The sequence below is a fragment of the Leguminivora glycinivorella genome, chromosome 17, assembly GCF_023078275.1.
Source record: "Leguminivora glycinivorella isolate SPB_JAAS2020 chromosome 17, LegGlyc_1.1, whole genome shotgun sequence".
Classification (NCBI taxonomy): domain Eukaryota; kingdom Metazoa; phylum Arthropoda; class Insecta; order Lepidoptera; family Tortricidae; genus Leguminivora; species Leguminivora glycinivorella.
Genome location: NC_062987.1, coordinates 11,642,903 through 11,655,651, shown reverse-complemented (window position 1 = coordinate 11,655,651; position 12,749 = coordinate 11,642,903). Strand labels below are relative to the sequence as shown.

General features: G+C 37.8%; 1 protein-coding gene across 1 annotated transcript in view; it reads left to right on the top strand.

Annotated features, from left to right (window-relative positions):
• The window catches only part of LOC125235248 (B-cell lymphoma/leukemia 11B), a 53,809-nt gene extending 42,513 nt beyond the window's left edge, over positions 1-11,296 (top strand). The window contains exon 5 of the mRNA XM_048141743.1: positions 7,651-11,296. Coding sequence (XP_047997700.1) covers positions 7,651-9,644 — 1,994 coding nt within the window. The 3' untranslated portion in view covers positions 9,645-11,296. The remainder of the gene's footprint in view (positions 1-7,650) is intronic.
• Positions 11,297-12,749: the final 1,453 nt, after the last annotated feature.

The following is a 12,749-nucleotide window of genomic DNA, read 5'->3' as shown; positions in this document are numbered from 1 at the left end:
CGCGGCGTAGCAGGCAGGGTCACTACCGACTGCGCCAGACCGGTCGTCAAAATAGATTAATAATATTGATTCACTAGCTTTCTGCCCGCGGCTTCTCTCGCGTGAAATTCGAAAATTGCGGAATGCTCCATACAAAATTCCACCCCCCATTATAGGGAAGTGGGGCTTTAGAAAGAGACAAAAAGTAGCCTATGTCACTCTCCATGCCTTTAACTATCTCCACTTAAAAATCACGTCAATTCGTCGCTCCGTTTTGCCGTGAAAGACGGACAAACAAACAGACACACACTTTCCCATTTATAATATTAGTATAGATACACCTAACTACCAAAACGCTTTAAGACGTAATCAGTGAAATCTATTCACATTCAATCAAAATTAAATAATATGACAGCTAATACCCGTGATTGACCACCCACACCAGTTTATAATAATATCAAGATCCAAGCTTATCAATTATCTATACCTATCACTATTAAATCGTTTATACAGGCCGTACTCGAATTGATATGTATTAATGTTTATTTTTATTATTCTGCAATACGTAGGTACTTAATTCAATTCCACGAGTCTTCTATTTTCGTGCAGACTATCTAAAAATAAACATAATATTTCTTTGGACAAAGTCAACTCGGCAAGGCGATTACAATCATAAGGGCATTTTCAGAATTGGTACCCCCCAATTAGCTTAAGTTGTTAACAAAAACTAACTCACTGTCACAATTAAGCATAAAATCAGTCTAAAAATTTACTTTTTTCACATTTTCAATGTAGATTATCGCTTAAAGCTTATGTAATTAACACAAAAACAATATTTTTATTGAAATTTCATTCTTAATTATCGTCACAAACGTACCTAGGGCAATATTGACAATGTCATCATTAATAATAAAAAAATAGGTATTATAATTATACGCTTATCTTCGCTCATTTTAAATCGGCGCAGAGTTAGGTTAGACAGACTCTCATTAATAAAATTAAACAGAATTATGAATTCTAAAATTGAAATATACAATAATCCTATTCAAAACAAATGAGAAGCAAATCACTTTAAAAAACTAAACCGCCCTATAAAAGTACGGTCAGGCGAAGCGATTTTATCGAACAATCGATTTAAATTACGAGTCGGTCTGTAATCGGTGTAATCCGGCATCGATCGCTGTAAGCCGGGACCGCTACCAGCCTCATTGTTGACCGTACGACACACGTCTTTAAGTGACAAGTACTGGTAGAAGACAAATATCGGTGTTAAATATTTAAAATCGGTAACTGTATTTTACTTACTTTTATTTAGTAGCTTGATTTACACGATAAGTGTATTTTTACTTGAAATATTATTCTCATATCACAATACAAACACTTCGAAAAGACCAATATGCATAATAGTAATATTTCTTTTGTTTCCTGGATTGGAAAAAATACTACATAATATATCCGTATTCTTATTTTATTTTAATTCCATCATTTGTTTTATAAAATCCCATCATTATATTTACATAAAGATATTTCGAAAAACAAAATGTTCAATTCAATAATTTGTTAGGTATGTGAAAAATAAATTAATGAGGATATGCAAATTCAAAGTATCCCTGTAAAGTGGAATAAGAAAATTAATTTTAACATCATTCAAAAGAAAAAAAATGCAATCGAATGACGGGAAATGAAAAGTGAAGGAAATGAGAATTTATTCTACTTTTTCTGCAGTCGCTACCTTGATGACCAGACACAATGAACAATGCTATTAAAGGTCATAATATTTATGAGTCGTGTTTCTATGAACGGTAAAATTTTAATAAGTATCTGTAATTTTTTCTACGACAATTTTCAACACTTGGAATACATATATAATATGCTAGACTTCGCGTAAGGTATTAACTTTGCGCAAGCTGGAATAGTAAGAAGCAGTTTAAGGAAATTTAAGTTACATAAACATAATATTTTAATAGAAACTTGACTTTAATTATGATAATTTTATAATTTGTCATTACAAATACCATATTAGCTTTTGAGTTAGCTTAGAATGATTCTACTGCACCATTTTAAACACCTGAATCAACCGGAATCGATATATATTGTCAGTATATGATACCTCTGTTTTTTTTAAATTCCAGGTTGGAATATTTAGACTATGGAAATATAATTTTATAAAAAAACTTTTGAAGGTTGCTTTCGACACAATATTTTTTTCAAAAAGCGCTCGAAGGCGAAATAGACATATCTAATTGATACACAGTCAAATACATATTGTAAGTATTTACCACCAATAAATCCAAAGCAGTAATGGTACAAGAAAATCTGTCCGGCACCAATTTGACCGTTACAATTCAATAAGCATCTTAACAGGCCGGCGTTATCGGCGCGCCCAATAGTGCTGTTATCCTTATCGATGGGAACTGGCACATCGATACAAAATTACGATTATATCACTTATGTTTTTTGATAAGTATTTTTTTAGTTTTTAGTTTTGGTGGGATTTAATAATTGATATGGAAAGCAGAAACAAGAAAAAACATATAATTAGAGTTCATAATTATATTGGTTTGGTATTACTTATTAGGTAGGATGTATGGCGTATGTAGACATAGGTCATGCACATGTTACTTATTATAATATGATTAACTCAGTTTGCACCTGCATCTTTCCTGTATCTACGAGAACAATGTTAAGTTTTGATAGTCTAAAGCACTCTAAAGGTAATCTGTAAACGTATTTTTTATAGAAAATCAGATATTTATTCTTCGGCAGCTTCTATACTTTATCCAAAATATATTTTTAATTCTAACAAATTAAGTCTGTAAAAACATAATTTCAGTTACCTTAAACAACGTGGTTATAAAAATAGGTTACATTGCGTCTCATCACTAGTTGAGAACATTATTGTCTCCACAATAAAATGTGGCCCGCGCTTACAATGAGCAATCAAATTACTGTCAAAACTCCGCCTGGCCTGTGCTTGACCAAGCGTCCAGTGACTTCTGAGCTGGCATTAGGAAACAATACATTAATTTTGTTTTTGTTTTGACTACTTGATACCGCTCTTAGTTTTGTTCATCCGTTAGAAATTATTCCTAATTACAAGTGTCTAAGTCTAATAGTCTTACTTGTTGCGAATCCTATATTTATGTAAACGAAATTTTGTTCTACTCAGAATGTGTTCCTGAAGACACCTACAAAACTTAAAATCTGTTATTAGCAATTTAGCAGATCAATTCCTGCAATTAATACAAAATACAAAAATACAAATACAAAATCATTTATTCACCAAATAGGCCACGGGGGCACTTTTACATGTCAACATTACAGAGTATTCATTAAAGTTAAACAAATGAAATTAATAGAAATATTAACTAAAAATATTAATCATAAGCAAAGTAGCTATACACTGATATAGAATTAGAGATGTATAAAGTCTCTAAATGTCATATTATTACTAACTATAATCAATACATAAAGAAAGTGCAAACAGATACAAAGATAAAAGAAATCTATAATACTTCAATAGTTGTAAAAGACTGAATATTACAAGTAAAAATATTATACTTAATCAAATAATCCATGGAGATGTATAGCGTCTCCAAGAGTCAAATTTTATAAAATTAAAATATTTAAAAGTAAAAACCTTTGTCAAATAATACAAAAAAAAATAAAAAATACAGAAAATGAACAGCTAAATTACACATTTCAAGAGATGTACAAGTCTCTAGTTGTCAATCATTAAAGAACAAATCAAGTTTACAAATAAGGGCCAATCAAGGTTACAAATTAAGTTTAAAAATATAATCAAAATCTCAGAGATGTATAAGGTCTCTAAGTGTCCAAAAAACTAACATTAACTTAATCAAACGACAACAAGGTCATTAAAGTAAGGAGTCTATTTTAAAATAAAATATAATCAAAATCTCAGAGATGTATAAAGTCTCTAAGTGTCCAAAAGCTAAAATTAACTAAATTAAACGACAACGTGATGGTCTCTAGTGTCATCCTTAAGACATTACTTACTTAAGTTTAATTCTTACAAGAACCGAATGTAGTGTCTCGCAATCCGCTCAAAAGTAAAGTTAAATAATCTAACAAAACATGTGGCCCAGGTAAGCTTGAACAGACCAGTCTCCACAAACAGCACCCGTTCACGAGTATGACGCGTATCTCAGCCATCGCCTCCTCAACCTCCATTCGGGAAGGTGGCGACCCGATCAACACGCCACCGTAAGCAAAGACTTTTAAGCGAGCATGACATGTTCAAGCTAACAGCAAATTGACAAAAGAAAAATCGACACAGTGAAACACGACATTAAGCTTGTAGGTGACATTAAAGAGGGCAACAATGCCTAGTATAGCTATACATAACTAATTACATGCTCAACGTGACTTAGAGATGTAAAGGTCTCTAAGGGTCAGTGTACTATCATACTTTAAATAAATTTTATATAACTACGCTATATAATGAAAACAAAAATCTTAGAGGTGTATAAGGTCTCTAAGCGTCCTACTAACATAACTAATGATACAATACAATCACATGAGAAAAATTACGCTGTGTCATTTTTACTGGATACTAGTACGGTTGTATTACAAACTTCTGCTACCATAATCAAGCTACTGGCTTAAAGGCATTTTTATCATTTATAAAATCATTTACCGTATAGTAAGCTTTACCTAGCAAACAGCGCTTAACATGTGACTTAAATTTGCCGAGTGGCAAGTTCACTACATCAATGGGGATTTTGTTATAAAAACGTGTACAGTTCCCAACGAAAGACGTACTAACCTTACGGAGACGGTGGAAGGGCACGGCAAGTTTATGTTTGTTTCTAGTGTTATAGTTATGGATATCACTGTTAAGCTTGTATTCATGGATGTTTTTCCTAGCATACATAATATTCTCAAGTATGTACTGAGAGGCAACGGTAAGAATGTTCACCTCTTTGAATTTCTCTCTTAGGGAAGCTCGAGCGCCCAGTCCGTATATGGAACGTACAGCTCGCTTTTGCAGCACAAATATCGTCTGAATATCTGCGGCTTTACCCCATAACAGAATTCCATACGACATAACACTATGGAAGTAACCAAAGTATACCAGCCTGGCCGTCTCTACGTTTGTTAGCTGTCTGATTCTCCTTACTGCGTAGGCAGCTGAACTAAGTTTGTTAGCTAAAGTAGCAATATGTGCGTGCCATTGCAGTTTTGAGTCTAAAGTGACTCCCAGGAAAACAGTTTGGTCTTCAAACTCCAGCGTATCACCTTTTATTTGGATTTTGCTGTTATTTATCTGCTTGACGTTAGGTAACGCAAACTTGATGCATTTGGTTTTCTTGGCGTTCAAAAGTAGATTGTTTGCCGTAAACCAGTTAACTATAGTTGATAGGGCATCATTAATACTGTCGAAGCTATTTTCCTTCCTGTCCACTTTGAATATAAGAGAAGTGTCATCCGCAAATAACACTATATCATGTCTGCCTTTAACAAGAGTGGGTAGGTCATTAATATATACTAAAAAGAGGAAGGGACCAAGAATTGAACCTTGAGGCACTCCGAGGGCTACCGGGGACCCCGCCGAATGAGTTCCATTAATAACTACTCTCTGAGTCCTATCCGACAGATATGATGAGACTAAGTCGAGGGCACCGGCTTTTATCCCGTAGTGGCTTAATTTTCGTTTTAAATTTTCGTGATCTACGCAATCAAATGCCTTGGACAGATCACAGAAAATTCCAACAGCATCTTGAGCTTTTTCCCAAGCGTCAAAGATGTGCTTTAGGAGTACCGCACCAGCGTCAGTGGTTGATCGACCTTTGGTAAAACCAAATTGATTGCTATCAAGCAGTTTATTTCTGTTGAAATGCGACAGCAGTTGATTTAAAATAAGTTTCTCAAACACTTTGCTTAATGCAGGTAGTATTGAAATCGGCCTAAAGTTCGTAGGATCTGTCTTCGTTCCTGATTTAAACAACGGGATAATTTTGCTATGTTTCATAATATCTGGAAAAGTGCCAACATCAATGCATCTGTTGAAAATCTCAGCTAAATATGGTGCAATAGATTCAATAATGGAATGCAAAACTTTGACTGACAGGCCCCATAGATCTTCAGTTTTCTTTAAATTCAGTGATCTAAAAGTCTTAAGAACTATGTTCGGAGTGATATACGAAAATTTGAAGAATTCTGTACATTCCGCTACATTTCTCTTCAAAATTTCTTCAGCGACATCTGGCGACGAATTAAGAGACTTTGTTGTTTCTACCGGTATATTCGAGAAAAACTGCTCAAAATGATCTGCCACTTCACGGTCGGAACTTACTAAAGCGTCACCAATTCGTAGCTTGTAGTGCGGATCCTTCATTTTACGTTTCCCAGTTTCATTGCCGATCACCTGCCAGGCAGTTTTAACCTTATCACTAGAATTTAGGATCTTTTTAGACAAGTGATTAGCTTTCGCGGCGACACACATCATCTTAAAAGATTTTGAAAAATTCCGAACATGCTCCAGAAATTCCGGCCTTTTATCAGTGGCTTTTAAATCGTATAAGTCGTAGAGTTGGCGTCTTGTCTTATGAATATCCGGCGTAGCCCAGTCGCTAAATTTAGTCTTGGTCCTGCTTTTTACTTTCTTTTTAGTGAAACAGACATCAAATTCATTTTTAATGCAGTTAAATAAATCAGAACTCAAACAATTGGGGTTTTCTTGCGTACATGAAAGACAACATAATCGTTTGGTAACATTACGATTAAATAAATCTAGGAGCCTTTGAGAGATTGGCCTACATAAAGTATCTTGCGGAATTTCTTCTGTTTTCTCATTGAAAGAAGCTTTTAGACCACAGTGATCAGAACTTAGGTTGTTAATAACAGATTTACTAATCGCATCCTTGTTACTAAAAATGTTATCTATACATGTAGCACTGGTTGCTGTGATTCGAGTGGGTTCGCAGAATAAGTTAACCAAGTTAAAGGATTTGAAGGTGTTTAATAACCTTCCACATAATGGCGAATGTTCAAGTATGTTGACATTAAAATCGCCACACACAATTATACTTTTTTGGGTTCTAAAAACACTACTAAGTACGTCATCTATTACTGATTATGAAATACTAGCAAGAAATGATAAACAGCAATCGATCTTTTAGTCTTGTTCCGCGGGTTGTATGGAACTTGTGTTTGATAGGCAGCTATTTATGTTTCTCTCGTTAGTAGATGTAACGAAAATAAAAAGTTCCATTTTTTATTGAATTACAGGTTATCTTAACAAGATACACTATAAAAATACGTTTCAACGTTCAAACATACTTCACATATGAAAATTAAACACTCAAGCGTTTTATTTTTCTCATCCGGGATAATGTTACATAGATTTCAATATCAACACTGGGCCGCTACGTGATCCCGGCCCCGTATATTTCATAAGATTTTAGAGGTGCATGAATCTTGCGGGACACGGAGAAGCGATCATTCACGGCCGCCGACGTACCCGGCCCTCGGACCTTCTGATTAGCATGCGTGCCACGCGCACTCCCTAGGCCCAACACTACGATATGTGAGAGCTATTACTAGACACTTTGCCCGTGTTAATATTGCTGTAAATCTTCCATTGGAAACCTTTCCCCTAAGAGATTAGTTTTCACATTTTTAAACTTGGTTTTCCTTTGCCCATAGAACCGAGCAACTACGTGTGCTCCACTTGCAAGGCGCGCGTGCATTCGGCGTGGAGGCTGCTACAGCACGTGCAGCATGTCCATGGAGTCAAGATATACGTGGACAATACTCCACAGCAGCTTAATAAGCAGAACCATTCCTCGTCGAGCACGTCTTCCTCGAGCTCAGGCTGCTCGTCGACTGGCGCGCCGCTCCCGCCGCCGTCGCTTCGCCACCACCCGTTACTACCTCCTCCGGATATGCATTCGCCTTTCGGAGTCGGTGGGCTCTTAAGAATGCCACTCCCGGGTAGCTTACCACCGCTGGCTCATCCCTCAGTTCCTCCCGCGCCACTTTTTGCGCGACCGAACCATCACGACCATAGGTTTCGGATGGAGCAACTGGTATCAGAGCAATTTCGCCATCATGGAATCAATTTGGCTGCAGCTGCAGCAGCAGTAGCGGCCAACTCCCTCCCACCTCACCAACCGTTCCCGTCACCGGCAGACCGGCCACCCGTCATACCGACGTCGGTCTCCTCTCGGGACAGAGTACCTCCAGTATCACAACCACTATCACTTGAACCCCAGCTGGATTTTTACTCGCAGCGCTTGCGGCAACTGGCCGGTACGACCAGTCCAGGGGCGGCCACAGGCAATTCGAGCTCTCCTAGCCCCAGGAAGCATTCGCCGCCGTTCGCTTCCCCGTCGCCCTCCCGAGTCGGCCAGACTCCACCGGTGGGCGCCGGACCCGGGACGGTGGACGCGCCCCGCGACGCTTCGAGGCCCCATAGCTCGACGTCGCCGGAGCGCCGCGCGGAGCCGCCGATCGCGGACGCGCCGCCCGATCGCCCGTCTTCGACTCCGCCTGCAAAACGCAATAATGACGAGGCTGTACATTCCTGTGAGTTTTGCGGAAAGAAGTTCCGCTTCGAGAATAATTTAATGGTGCATCGTCGCACACATACCGGCGAAAAACCGTACAAATGTAGTGAATGTGATGAAGCGTTTGAGAAAGTTTCCAAACTAAAAAGGCACATGAAAGTGCATAGGGGCACTGATGCCAATACGGAAGATGGTGAGTCTGGTGGTGACACTGGGGAGGATGACTCCGATGAAGATCTCGAGGACGAGGAGTTAGATGGCGAGGAAGAGGAAGAGAATGAGGATGGTGAGGATGTTGAGGAAGCCGAGGACTTAACCGTATCAAATAGCAGTGCTCCTTCCGCGCCACCCCGAAAACAATCTCATCCTTTGCCAGCTCATCCTCCTTCCGCTTCCGTTGTTGGGGAACTAATGGATAAATTCGGATTATCAAACATCGCTCAATATAGTGAAGCTTTCAAGCAGGCATTACAGGAATCGGGAAACTCGCTTAAGTGGCAACTGGCAAAGGATCGTGACAATAACAATGGTCCTTCCAGCGATAAGCCAAACGGCATGCCCCCCACGGCTGCTTTACGGCTAAAAGAAGAATTCGCTAAGATGCCACCGCAACCACACCCCTTGTTTAATCCCTTTGAAAATCCGTTTGAAGCTTCCAAGAGGATGAAGTTGGATATGGATCGAGGTGAAGGTTGGTGGCTCCCAACTTTACACGCGCAACGACCACCTGAAAATATTTTCGATGGACTCAAGAATACTGCCAACGGTCTCTTACAAAACCCTCTCTTGAAGTCGAAAGAAGGACGGCGAAATGACACTTGCGAATACTGCGGAAAGGTATTTAAGAACTGCTCAAATCTAACAGTACACAGACGATCTCATACTGGCGAAAAACCCTACAAGTGTGAACTATGTTCATACGCGTGCGCTCAGAGTTCCAAACTGACAAGGCATATGAAGACGCACGGCCGTTTGGGAAAGGACGTGTACCGCTGTCGGTTTTGTGAGATGCCCTTCTCAGTGCCGTCGACGCTCGAAAAGCACATGCGTAAGTGCGTCGTGAACCAGAGTAACGGAGCACCGTTAGCTTTGTCCGACGACTCGAACGCGTGTCGAGAGGAGGCCTCGTGACTCTACCCGTGGGGCGGTCTTCGCCTGCCGCCGCCTGCGCCGCCCAGCCAGATCTTCTAGGCCTAAACTCGTTGCGTTTCTTATCGCTTGAATCACACTAACATTCTAGTCTTAAGAATTGAATTGGTTGGCGAATGATTGCAATATTAGCCCGAGAGCTTCCGCACCGAAGGGCATTAATTTAATTTATATCTTAAGCGACATATCGTATAGGCCTGAGCTGAACCAGTGTTGAGCAGTTCCCGTTAAATTGTTGATGTTAGTTTGCGAATTATGTTTTTATTTTGAGGCTGTACTGTTCATTTTCAATGATCTTTAAATGTTACATTCGATTGATCTTTGTTTGACATGTTTTAATTTATAGAAAAATGTGGAAACCAATGCCAAAGTTAAGCTATGTTGATTTAATGTATGGTTTAGTTGTAAGCTGTATAGTGTCAATTATGAATAGATTTTTCCAGTATTTTCTTAGGATCTTCATAGTTCGGTGTAGCATGTACGTGTTTGGGAGTAAGTTGTTTGGTATTTTTCGGGTTTATTGTACAATAATAAGCAAATGTTTCCTATCGTAGCTAAGACCTTGTAAATACTAGATATAAGTATGATATGTAAATCGAGTACCTATTGATGTTCATATTTATAGAAGACAAGATGTTTCGGAAATTATAGAAAATAAATAAACGAAATTTGGAAAATACGGTGAGTTTCCTGTAATCGATATTTTAAGTATTGTAGAAAGCAAAATTGGAATCGATTTTAAGTGTACGTGTTATAGTAATTGCGTATTTCTAAATTTAATTAGTGTTTAAATTAATCAAAATGAATCTATGGAGAAGCATTAGACCTTAGTTTCGTGCTCGAGTCGAGCCGACGAGAGCTAGTTTCTTTGTTAAGACTGAAGAATAATTCCAGTTTTGTTTTTAAAGACGTTTTCGTGATTCATGGAACCTTTCACTCGTACCTAAATTAGTCCAAGTGTGAAATCTTTCAGTATACGTACTTAATGTAAATTATGATAGAATTTATATTAGATAAATATGTAAGGAAATTATAGAAGTGTTTTGTCTCCAGTCGTGATGTCTATGGTATTCAAAATGCTTAAGGCCTCTTCAGTCTTGGTTTGATGTTCTTGATCTTATGTGTTCAGATTGAAATGAACCTCGTCTGGACAGGCCTTTGGCATGTACTTCTGTTTTCTCTTACATTCAAGCAAATTGTCATTTCTATCACTGTTAGAACCATGAAAATGTTATATTAAGTCGGTAAATAAAGCTTTTATGTAGCGAAAATAAAAATTATGTTTCCAAGTAAAGCTTTATTTATTGATTGTTATAATAACATTTACCATTTGCTTAATATTTTAGTTATCACTTTTGGTCCTTGTATTATTTCATTTTTGAAACTGACAAATTTTCAAATCGAAAGGCAATTTCAAATTGAAAAATTGATGGTTTCAAAAACATGTCTTCATAATATATAAGTAAATAAAATAAAATCGTATTGAATTTCCTTGATATGAATGACGTACGGAGACAAAATAGTAAAACAAAAAACACTAAGACAAATTTTATTGTGTAACGACGTGAAATATGAACTGTTTTTATTATATTTCATTTTATTATTTTTATTTCAATAAATATCCACGATTTGTTAATCAATTTCTCTGTTTTTATTGAACCCCTGCAATTATAACGATAGGAACAAAAACAAGCACAGTCTAAGTAAATCTAACGACGATTTGTTAGTATCCTAGCAAATAACAAAACTGCCAGACCAATCGAACCTACCTGCAATGAATTAAGAATGCTAGGTACTACAAAGGTAGATAATATATTATCTAAACAAAGTATTACTAATAGTAAAAAGTAATAGTTAAAGTATAACAATAGTTTAATTTTCAATTAAGCTTATTACAACGCGCTTATGAACATAAAATACCTATACCGACTCTATCATTAAGAACGCCATGGCCTCGAGAATATTTATAACTCGAGCTATAACTACAACAGTACGAGGAAAAAGCAAAATAGCAAAATGACTTCATTTCGACTTCGTGTCCAGTGGATTGGCCTGTCTGGCAAGATTTCTCAAATATTATATTTTATGTTTACCTATAATGGATACATCGAATCCTTAAGCACGGCACGGCACCGATATCATGGTCGCGCGATACACGAGAAAACATCGGGCCGTCCCGCCGTCCCTATCGCACTTACGAATTGTGCGATAGGGACCGCCTAATATTTTATCATTTATCGCGTGACCATGCTTGCCTGCCAGAAGATGAATTTTAATTTCGTCGGGTTCGAATGCCTATACATACGTGCATATTGCATAATACCTACTCTTTAGGTCTAGAACAATCTTTAGGTACATAGTTTAGTTTTGTAGTACGTAACCTAACGATTCTACTGTCAATGCCGTAATTTACAATGGTCAAAACTTAAACCTGTATATATTACTAGACTTTTCCCGCGGCTTCGCTCGCGTTAAATTCGAAAATTGCTGAATGCTCTATAAAAACTTCCACCCCCCATTTAGGGAAGTGGGGGATAGAAAGAGACAAAAAGTATCCTATGTCACTCTCCATCCCTTCAACTCACGTCAATACGTGGCTCCGTTTTGCCGTGAAAGACGGATAAACAAACACACACACACTTTTCCAATTAGTATGGATAACATTTTCGAAATCATGGTGACATCAAATTGAATTTGATGATAGATTCGGAAGCAGGGGAAGCTACTAGATCTAACGGAAAGCGGAAGGAATATAAGTATAAGAACTAGATGAAAAGACGTGTCAACCTTAACACGTTCAATATGAGTTTTAAATGATTCACGGTTAGTTTCAAGACTTATATTGACCGGGATACTCGTATAGATATAGACCGTGATTTCATTTTTGATTGTTGGTTTCCCGTGATCATGATTAATGCAACTGCGTCGAAATATCGGGACCTCAATAAAAATCAAAAAGGTAATCACGGTCTATATCCCGTTCCCGGTCAATATATGTCTTTACCGTTTGACACCAAGAACCCACCTGGCGGGCACTCGTTAACTTTGCTCACATGCCGGAAGAACCCGCCCGCGGGTTCTCGTCAT